The sequence below is a fragment of the Alligator sinensis genome, unplaced genomic scaffold, assembly GCF_000455745.1.
Source record: "Alligator sinensis unplaced genomic scaffold, ASM45574v1 scaffold169_1, whole genome shotgun sequence".
NCBI classification, from domain to species: domain Eukaryota; kingdom Metazoa; phylum Chordata; order Crocodylia; family Alligatoridae; genus Alligator; species Alligator sinensis.
The window spans coordinates 2106443-2118034 of record NW_005841924.1 but is presented as its reverse complement, the minus strand read 5'-3'; the positions used below and the strand labels follow the sequence as shown (position 1 = coordinate 2118034).

Genomic DNA, 11592 nt, shown 5'->3' with positions numbered 1-11592 from the left:
GGGGGGGAGGCTGGAGACAGGCTGCAGCTCTGTTTTCTGATCTCTGCTGCCTTGCTCCAGGAGCTCAGCTGCGTGACCCCGGTGTGCCTCCTGCCGCTGGGGGTGCAGGGGATGTGCTGCATGGCCAGAGCTCCCCATGTCCCCTGCCTGCCCAGCAGGTAGCAATGGCATCGCATGGCTGAGCTCCTGGGGCAAGACAGCAGAGCACAGAGCCCCATCCTGCAGCAGGCAGCCCGCCTCTGCCCTGTGGGGGGCACATGCCCCCATGCCTCCCCCAGGGTTGTGTACTTCTGTGGGGGGCTGTGCCCCTCCATTGCACCTCTAGACAGCCCACCTTGGCCCCGAGGTCCCATTCACCCCTGCCCCTGCCTCGCTCCCTCTCTCACCATGAGGTGATCTGCACCCCTGCAAACGCCTTTTCCCTCTCCCCCCCGCCCCTTTCTATCCACATACCAGCTGGGTGCTGTCTGTGTCTCTGTGTTTGTGTCTGCTCCTCACTCCCAATCCAGAGCCCGCCCAGTCCTGCTGCTGCTTCTCACTTGACCCATAGTATACCCCACATCCTACCAGGGTGTGCAGGGAGCCTCCTCTCCTGGCTCTAACCCCCCTCCCCCTACACACACACACACACACACAGTCCCCAACACCTTCACAAATAATGCCCCCACACACACTTAAAATAGCATCGCATGATTTAAGTGCCAATCTCTTGATTTTTTTAAGTGTGTCTCTCATGATTTTTGGCATGGTGGGGTTGACAATACTGCTCCATTCAAAATTTTTTAGGCGTCCGCAAATGAAAAAAGGTTGAAAACCACTGCTCTGTAAAATAACATGCCACAGAAAAGCAGGGGAAACAATGTTATTTCCAATCCCCTGCCACTGTAGTTGGTTAATCTGTGATCAGAAGAAACCTAAAGAAAGGACTACAGAAGAAGACAAAATAGCCTTAAAAGTCCTTTCCAAATCTGACCTAACCTAGAGGAAAAAGTTCTTCCTGCCTCCAAACCTGCTGATCAGTACTGAGCCTTGAATGGAAGAGCACAATCAGATTAAATTTGCGTTTTACTAAATATTTTGGATTATTGGATTTATTTGGATTCCTCTATGCTTTTCTAACAATTTGTATGCAAACAAACAAAACCAGAAATATACCACAATACACTTCCTCCTCCTATCTCAGTTCTCCCCTCAAAAGAAAAGATCTCCTAACAAACCTCAAGAAGAGTCAGGATAGTTTGACTACACATGTCTAGTGCAGAGGAACATGGGTTTTTAAAATGCTTTTCTAATTTCCTCTTGCATCATTTCTCTTTTTTGCCTGCAGTTTTGAGCTTATTAGGAAAGTGAGGATTTCCCCAATTTGAGAGAAAAAGTCCTGTGGTTTACTAATCTAAATGTGAATTTAGGAAAACATGTATTGATGCCTACATGTGAATATTTTAAATACAAGGACTAATCAAGCCCCTCTTGTATCACTTTCCAGGATCATGGCAGCTAATTAGTGCCAGCTCTTAGTGGTCAGGTTTGGGAGACAGAGGCAAGCATTTTGGTTAGCAGTGAGGAAGCTGCAGATGGGACCATGACAAAAATGGCTGCAGCTACCAGAGTTTTTGTGGTGCACCTTTACTGTCTTAACAAACAGGAGCAAAAGGCCAATATTTGAATAGCTATCGATTTCCATTCCAAAAAATCCTTGTTGTCATCAATACCAGGCCAGTAAAATCATGTTTACATCCTCCTAGCAAACTGTGTTAAAATACAGTGTAATAACAGTGCTTAGCATTATGTATCTTCTCGCCACTGGAAATTAAAAAATAGTAGTCAGTTTGTGTTAGAATGACAGTCAACTCAGCTGAAATTTCTCTAAAATTTCTCTAGCTATAGGCAATTCAGCATGTCTACCCTGGTTCTAAGAAGACAATTCCTTGATGCAAGTCTTTTTGAAAATTTAAGAGGAGAAATTAGGTTTGAAGTACTTACATTTCCCTGGTTTTGCTGGGATTCGAATAACAGTAGGCTTCCGGGCTACGGCTGGTTGCACTGTCTGTTCCTTTGCAGGCTCATTTTTGCAGGGCAACTGAAAGGGATCTAATGAAAAAAAACACAACGTAGTAAGTCTTTGTTAAATACAAGCCTCAACAGACACCACATTCATTATTAAAGACATGTATATTTCATGCCCAAGAGAAATCAACAAAATCTAAGTATCCAGTAAAAGCAAATACAGAGCTAATGAAAAGCGAGCACTCAGCTCTTTGTGAATAATGTATTTTTTGTGCATCTGTTCTGACAAATTATTCAAAGCTAAGTAAACTTAAACCATGTTTCAGATGCCTCCCAGGATTATCTAAGTTACTAAGCAAGAGCAAGTGCACCACTGAATAACAGGGGTTTGAAGAAAACAGTATTGCTTTAGGGAAACATGTTTCCAGAGCAGTTGCTCTAGTATGCACACACAGTTATGAATACATGTAAGAGAGAAAAATAGTTTTGTTCTACAAAACCTTGGAAAAACTAAATCAGTACCACAGCAGATGAAAGAACTACAGAAAACATGAATGCATTTTAACTGTTAGGCTTACAAAATGTTTTTGGTGCCCTCTGTCATTTCTTTAATTCACCGTCTAATTCAAACTTTGAGGATTGTTAGATCATCATCCTATGAGTTAGTTTTGTGGTTAAGACACAGAATTAATAGCCCTATGTAGATTCTAGCTCCATCTCTCTCTCATATGTTTTTGTCCAAGCCTAGGGAAAACATTTAACATTACTATCCATGCATAAAATTAAGGTAGTATTTTGCCACACTTCTGAGAAATTAAAGGCTTTAATAAATTAATGTACATGACAGGTTCAGATACCACTAAGAAAGCAGATACAGCAATACACTGACACAAATAAAACAGACATCTACTTACTCTCATTATCTTTGTTCGGAGAAGCAGAATTCATTTTGCATCATTCTCTACTACCATCAACTAGAATTTTTTTTTTTTACTTTTCTGGTACCCATCCCAATGCATTGAGATGCCTACACTTACTGTACCATAAATGAATAAGATGGAAATCAGAGAGTGTTCTGGCCATGACACCTATCCGCTGTTCATGCAAGAGCGCATGCAAATGAACATTGATCTCAGGCAGCCATTTGAGATGTGTGGTTTAATGGTACATTATCTGGTATCAAACGTACTGAAGGGTCCCTTTAAGTTCTCCAGTTTCATCTTATCACTGAAGGCAGGAAATGGCAAAACAAAACTAAGAGAAATCCACACTGCCCAAATAGGATGTCTAAAATAATTTAAATTAAATTCTTATAATTTACTTTATTAAAGAGATAATATGAGGGCTGCCTGCCTTTTAAACAATACAACCTGAGGCAGTTCACCAAGAAACTTTAAATATTTGCTGTTTTGAGATTAAAATGAAGATTCCAAAAATGGAAAATGTTGGGCTTTCCTAGGAACAGTCTAAATAAAAATGACTGGTTTTAATTTTAAAACTCTGACATTTCTATTATAGCTCTATTGAGCTATTTTTGTATATGGGCATTTTGTTGGCAGACGCCAAGAAGGAATTTCCAAAGCTACATACATATGCAAACTCAGTCTTGTAAAGGTATATGTATAGTGAGATCAGTCTTTCAGTGATCTCACTATCAGGCTGATCTCACTATACATGTGTGTTTACCCCAGGACTGATGCACTTAGAAACCACTACCAAAAAAAGGAGGTTGCAAAGGCTCAGCCATGTCAGCAGAATAGGAGGAGACCATATCCTCCAAAATATTTTGTATAGCGAGATTCGAGATAGCTCTAGAAAGCTAGGTTGCCCTTTATGGCAATACCATGACATGTGCAAAAATGATATTAAGTCATTCAACATCAACAAAGAAAGCTGGGAGGAGCGTGCAGAATCCCATCCAATCTGGAGGGAACATCTGGCACTGGGTGCAGCTCAATATGAAGCGGCTTTGATCCAGAGGATGGAAACAAACTAAGAAAGAAGGAAGCAGCATGCTGTAAACCTGGGTTCCAACTTAGATAACACATGGATCTGTGAAACTTGTAACAAGCTGTGTCACTCTCAGATTCCTCAGGCACCTGACCAGCCCTCTTACATGTATAGCATGATCTACAGGATTGACGACTGCCCATAGTGAAATCAAATGGGATGGCTGAAAATGTGTTAGGCACATGCCTATACTTCTAATGCAAAGTTCTTTGGGGATCTGTCTACATGGCACATGGTACTCTGGTACAGCTGCACTATCATGACCCTCTACCTGAAGATTTTACTTTATTTCTTCGCAGAGATATACTGGCTCACATGGAGCTCTGTGAGGAAGTGGCTATACTTCTGGCATCTGAGCTAGTTGGGTACCTTTGTATGGCACTACATTCTGAAATTACAATAGTTTCTTATTTTTCTCTTGCCACTCCTTCTACCAATACTCAATGCTGTTCAAAGTTATTGCTCTACACGGATAATTCCTGAGAAAGGCCATTATCAAATCTTCATCTGCACAGCACTCATCATGAGGCTATGAAAAACATTTCTGAGAACCTTAGTTTTCCACTCATTATCTTTTGCTCAATTATACAGTTGCCACCTCATAATTAGTTTAAACCTCATTACCTTGTTTGTGTCATTCCTTTCCCAAGTGTTGTGTTAGTAGCAGAAATTGGCTGGGTAAACTACTATGCTGCCTTGTGTAATGGGACTGACAGTGTATGAATTTTTTATGTTGTTTAACAACAATTGGGCATGGTTCGAGCATGATTCATGAAAGTGTGAACAGAGAATTGCTAATACACTCACTTAGGGCTTCTCAACACCAGTAAATTAATCTGCAAGGCACCCTTCACAACACTAATATCAATGGATTTCTATCATTTTTCTTTCATAATCTTTTCATACAATTTCACTGCTCACATTTTCTTGAGCCTGGCTTTTCCATGTCTGCTAATAAAACAATTTTATAGCTTCCCTTTGCTAGCATATTTTGTTGTGTATATTCTTCAAGTAGGCAATGAGGTAGGATGCATCCAAGGAGCCTATATATTTCCTTTTACTTCTACTGGTTCAGGGGAAAGAGAGATTTTTCACCTATACCACCTTCATTCAACACTGAAGACAATAGGGTGACACAGCAAAGGAAGGAGGCTGCTACTTTTCTGAAGGTGTTATTGTTAGCACATAATGAAGAGGCAGTATAATGCAATCCATTGCTAGTCCCTCTGCTACCAATACACGTCCCCAACAGGGCTCTAGATGCTGGAATTCAGCTGTGGGCCCTGCTCTGACAGCACCTATACACGTGCTCCGACGCGTTCCAATCAGAACGCTCCAGTGTGCTGCAGCATCTCGTGTATTCAGCAACCCCACATTTCAAAATGATGGTGGGGGCTTTAGTTAAAGCACCTCCACTGACATTTTGAAACGCAGGACAAGAAATACACGAAATGCTGCGAGTACTTTAATTTGAATGGCTCCCGAGAATCACTCTAATTAAAATGCGCCCCCTCCACCCCTCAGCATGTGTAAAAATGCCCTGAATTTCCAGCCACACCAGGAACCCTGCAGGTCAGATGATATGTTCTTTACGCAAAAAAAAAAGAAAAAGATAATGGCAGCTTTTTCAGATAGAGTGAAGGGGCAGGGGGGCTCCGAACAGACAGGGAACAGAGAACAGGAAAAGGCAGTATAAATGACCCATTTCTAAAGAAGCCACCTTCTCTTGACTCGATCCTGAAAATAGTGCTTTCAGTACATCTAAGAATGACATAATGGTACTGGAAATGCTGATTCACTAGTGTCATAAGGTATGTTACTGCTACACACATATGCAACTGTCTACTTTAAACAATAAATTAGCAATTAAAAAGGGGACATTAAAAAGTCAAGATGGTTATCTGGGCCTTCTAGGTACCAAGGTTTACCCCATTCTATAAAAACAAAAAACACAGATGTATTAAAATGTTACCTCAGTGAAACCACTTCAGTCTGTGTAGAACTGTGCCTATCCAACACTTGGATGACAGACATTAACCACCCCCCCTCCCCACAAAGCCAACCAAAAAAAACCCAACAGAAGTATGGTTGGGGATTCAAGAACCAGACCACAATGGAAACAATACTGAACAAAAGTTAGCTTGGTGCTCCATGGCATAATGTTGCTGAAAATACTTTGCTATCCCAACATATACAGTTTTTAACACAATACATTTTGCAAACCTCTGACATGAAAATTCCTACCTAACGCTCGCTTTCCCTGCAATAGTTAAAGGACAATAAGAATGGTAGGATCTAAATCTGTTTGGCAAGTCAGGATTTCAGGAGCTTGCACAGGGGTCTGTAACCTGCATAGAGCCTGAAGCATAGCTTAAAGCAGAGGTGTTAAAATCCTTTGGCTCCCCCACCAGATCCAAATCTCAGGGCTCAACCTAGGCCAGGTCTAGACCCACTTCCAGTGGCAGGATGAGCAACAGGGGCAAAACCACTGCAGGTGCCAGAGCTATGGAGATTAACACACCCATTGCTTGCCCTCTGCCAATGATAAACATCCCCAATGGGGGGACGGGAAGGGGATGATACACATTCCATATACTGGAATATGGCTGTGCATCCTGTCCCTGAATTCCCATTTTTTCCAAGAGCCATACAGGCCAGATGATATAGCCAGATCTGGTTTGTAGGCTATATCTTTGACACCCACTGGCTTAATGAATTCTTCATGAATTTCTTCTTGAAATTGTTCTTTAATTTCTCAGCATTCCAGCATTTTTGGAAGAACAGATTTAGCCAGCTGATGTACCATTGCACACCCCTGGAAGAAGGGGTCACTAGTTTTGCAGCCATGAAGTAGTTTTGTTGTCTCTGGGTATATCTACACAGTGCAAATAAATGTATATACAGCACAGTGCTGTGCCAGGCAAAGATCTTACCTAAGGTCCAGGAACAAGCCTAATGGTGTTACCAACAAGACTACACTGCTTCCTGTTCCAGAACTAAATTTGAGCTGGCTCAATAATCTCTCCACTGCACTGTATTGCACCACGTAAACATAAACTTTGAGTCCTATAAAGGAGAATTTCTTCCTCCCCTACTTCCACAGAAACTTTCAGTGGCTAGCCCTGTGACAGATTTAAGCAGATGAGACTTGAGTGCCTGGTGAAAGGCTTTGTTGATTCGCTCCATTATGAAACTGCAGGATGTGGCTGGAGATTCAATACTCATTAAACTATGTTCTTCTGACGTTAGGCCTGGAGAGAACTTGCTAGAAACACTTATAAAAATTCTGGATCTTTTATTACATATATACACATCACAGACCATATGTTTTTAAGTAACTTGGGAATATTCAAATGCTAACATTAGCAAATCTTCTGAATTAGATTTTCCTTTGAGCAAAGAACTGAAACCATGTCATACATGGTTGCTGCTATGTATTTCACAAGGAGAGAAGAGTCCTTGATTTCATGAAAAAAAAATTGTAGTCTCTCTCAGTTTTCCCTGGAGACAAAACTGAGAAACTAGTAAGATACGGAATGCAGCAGACACTCGCTTCTTTAAAATGGTAATACTGATGGGATGAAGCTAATGAAATGAAGTTCTCTCCTAACAGACAAACAAGAGACTACCCTAAATCTACAAATTGAATAAATTCTTTTTTTCTTGTCATTTGGATAAACTGAAGGCGACTGTATCTGGAATATAGTAAGCAGTGAGTAGGCAGGCATTTTTTATAAAGGTGTGAATCTAACTGTCCAAACAGGAAGTTCAAAACAATGTAGCCTTCCTATGTAAAATTATCTGAAGGTTTCTATTTAAACCCAACCTTTCCGCCCTGTGGTACAGATGGACTGTTCCCAGTCCATCTGTGGGCTGGATTCAGCCAGTGGGCTGGATTCAGATGTGGCCCAGCCCCGATCTGACCATGTGGCGGTAGGGGGAAAGAGGGGAGGGGGAAGGGGCATGGGCTAGCCCCCAAATGCTGTATGAGGTGGGGATTGGGTCTCAATTCAGCTGTGCAGGGGGAGAGGCCACAGTCCAGTCTGGATCTGGCCTCACGGACCTTGCAAATTTGTCAGCAGGGGATATGTGGCAGTATTAATTCCCACTGCTCCCCCACCACCAAATTTCCCAAACTGTGGGGAGCTCTGCAGACCAGATGCCATAGGTTTGAGCACCCCCACTTTAAATAATAAACTAACTTACTTTGCATTCATGAACAAAACTTGCATAAGACTCCTCAATAATTCACAAACCTTTCAAGACTAGGGGCATGTGTCCTTGCCTGACCAGGCAGTGCCAACACTGGTGCGACAGAAATAACAACAGTAACAGCCTGTTCTGGTCTTGGAACTTCAGTGGGGCCTGGAGTCTACAACTTGTTTCCATAACAAATTGGTCAGAGGCATTACTGATCTGGAAGATGACTAAAACTTCCAAGTATCCAATACTTGCAAAGACTCCCTGGACACTGTTGGAAATATATATTAAAAGGCCTGAATGCTGCAAACTTTTATTAAAGGACTTTCTCTTAGATGCCTAGACATTTTGATTGGTTGACTTGATCTCAAGTCTTCTTATTATGTGAACAAAAACCTCTGGGGTACCTTTGGGGTAGACTTAAGACTCCAGAGAACTGGGTCATATTAAAGGCTCTGATAGAACCTGCACAAGACCTGATTTTCAAAGAGGTCTGAGCATCCAATGCTCCCAACTGAACCCCACTGGCATTGGAGGTGTCAGGCATTCTCAAAAGTCAGAGCTGAATCTCTCTGTACCTCGATCCTCCATTGCAAAATGGGAATTATGCATCTCTCTACAGAAAGATCATGTCACTGATATCTGAACTAGTTTTTAAGCAAGCTAGTTGAATTTTTTTGTGGAACCAGAGTGTTTCATCAAGTGGTGTATTTTGCTTAACTCACTTTCTGTCTGTAAAACTGTTCCCTGTGTTACATTTGCAGCCGCCTTTAGCCAAAGCAGCAGTGTAGCCCTAATTGTAACACCAATAATCGAACTCACAGACAGATTCCAATTGCATTTCAAAAGTATTAAAATTTCTGCACATTAAAATCTTCTATTTAAAATTGGACTTTTACAAACAAGTGGTTAGTGCTGCATCTCAAACACTGCTCAGAAGACTGTTCTAGGGTTGTCATAGCAACAAGTGGAGCCCTGTCATTTTGCTATGTCATTATTCATAATAAATCCAAAGGTCTGGGAAATTGGGAGCAAGATTACAGCTGCTTTTCCTGCCCTTACAAAGCATTTCACTGTGGATTCATCTTGCAAATCCTAAGAGGCTCCTATGGAAACATGGAGAATACCTAATATCAGTGCAATATGTCACCAGATTTTATTTTATTTTATTTTTTAACAAGTAGGTAGGTTTTCTGTGGATCTTTTGTCAAGACAGTGCTGGAAATAACACCATGTATTACCAGACACAAATAGAAGAAATAGGAAATGAGCTTGTGATCCTGACTGCAAAACAGCTAGGAAAATGTATTGCTTTCTTTGGAGGTAATCCTTATTTGCACTGGTGTCAAGCATGAACACAGTCAGATCCTTTTCTCTTTAGCAGATGAGGATGAGGTGATCAAAGAAGCCTTCTTGCTGTGTTAATAAAATCATTCCAGCTACTTCTGGGAGGAGTCTGACAACTATTCATCTGTTAAATTAAATTTTGGATCATGCAACTAAATGTTAACCATAAAAAACTGAAATATTTTATCTTTACCTATGAAAAGGAACAGTTTAGATATCAAAAAGATAAACAGGGTAGTGCTCTTTCTGTTATCCAGGCGAGTACTGTTTCCTCTGGCAACACTCAGTGGGATCACAGGATTTTGGTTCAAATGTGAGATTTAATATTTATTTAACCTTTCTGAACAGCTGGGGAACTCTGTAGCATGTATGTGTAGCTAAGATTTTATTTGCCTTGTTATGTATTTTTAAATATAAGAATTTTGCCTCTTTGTGAGGGCACCTCTAATTTGTCTATCTTTGTTCTTTTGTTCATCTGAAAAAAATCAATGTTGTCTTTTTTGTTTTATCTGCTTTGGAGTTCTATTTCTGAGACCTTCATGTGCACAGTGGCTACTCTGTATTGTAGTGAAAGCCCCTCTGGGCAAACATGAATGGACACAGCTCCATTCGTAGTCTGTCATCACCAGTCCTAATTTTCCTGGAAGGTACTAGGAAGTATTTCTTGAGTCATTCAAGATTCTCTTTCTCCAGGGCACAAAACTTTTCCTGCAGGGAAGGACTCCTATCTATGCTATTTTGCAACATATTCCATTGCAAACAGAATGCTGAATCAGCCCTTAAAAAGTAGTCTGTTAACAAATGCATCAAAGCAGTTCCCAAAATACATTATGTATGTTGTCATTCTCAGCAGTACTGAACTATAACTTGCAAGAACCTTCCACAGTTTCTTTCCTAAATCTGCCCTCAAGTTACTGCCTCAGTAAAGAGAAAGAAAGAGGTAGTAAATAAAAACCTTGATCTAATTATTCAATACACAAATTATAATGAAAGCACAGGCCCTCACAGCCATTAATAAATATAGATTTAATGCGACAGCAATGCACTATTTATGTATCTGTTTTCAGAGAGCTGCAGTGCCTAATAAGTAAAGCTAAACAGCTAAAAAATGTATAGCCTTTCTTTCTCGTTCTCTGTCAATATATTTCCCATCTCTTATGTTTTTAGAAATAGATCTCATACACCATGGGCCTTTCCATCCTATTGCTTTTAAGCAGAACCCTCCCCACAGTTTACAATGGAGAATTCTGCTTGAAAATGATTGTATTATAAGGCCCATTGACAGATTGCTACCAGAACATGCTGATGAGAAGAAACCTGAGTTTGCAAGACTTCAACGGGAATCACAAATTCATCTCTTGGGGTACTTAGGCATATGGGCTGCTTACAGATGTAAAAAAAAAAAAAAAGGTGCTTTACTTTAAACTCCATGCGCCCCTGCACCAAGCTCAGCGGATGCCCAGAAGAGGCATCATGTTAGTTGGACCTGACTCACCCAACGTCTTTATAGACTGGGCATTGTAGTGGTGCATTTTTATCTAATAGCCAATTGAATCGGCTATTAGATAAAGGTGCCAAAAAGCCCATCTGATCTACGATGCAGCTCCACAGCATCTGTAAATGAACATGGTGCTTCTTCCGGTAAAGCACTTTTTTCCTTCCCCCTCCCCATGTTTGTCAGCACCTACGGAGGTGCCTGAATACCTTTACAAAATTGGGTGGGAGTGTTGTTGAAGCTGTGATGGTCCAGAAAATGTGTGAGGGGCAAGGGCTTTTTTTGTGGTATCTTTTATTAGACCAACAGTATAGTTGGCAGAACTGCTGGATAAGCTTTTGGGCATAAAGTGCCCTTCTTCAGCTTAATATTCTTCCTCCATAGTACAGTATTTTTTCTGCAGGGAAGGACTACTATCTATGCTATTTTGCAGCACATTCCATTGCATAGGCCTAAGGGCACTTTTTGCCTCAAAACTTGTCCAACATCTCTCCAAACTATACAGCTGGTTCAGTAAAAGACATCACAAAAAA

The 11592-nt window shown here is 41.0% G+C and overlaps 1 protein-coding gene across 15 annotated transcripts in view; it reads right to left on the bottom strand.

The window, feature by feature from the left end:
* SH3D19 (SH3 domain containing 19) overlaps window positions 1-11592 on the bottom strand; it is a 144817-nt gene that overhangs the window by 36441 nt on the left and 96784 nt on the right. For all 15 annotated transcript variants that reach the window (XR_003092957.1, XR_003092955.1, XR_003092956.1 and 12 more), the window contains one exon: window positions 1984-2091. Coding sequence is in view for 6 of the 15 variants with exons in the window: in XM_025198530.1 (XP_025054315.1) it covers window positions 1984-2091 (108 nt within the window). In the remaining 9 variants the exon portion in view is untranslated. The remainder of the gene's footprint in view (window positions 1-1983; window positions 2092-11592) is intronic.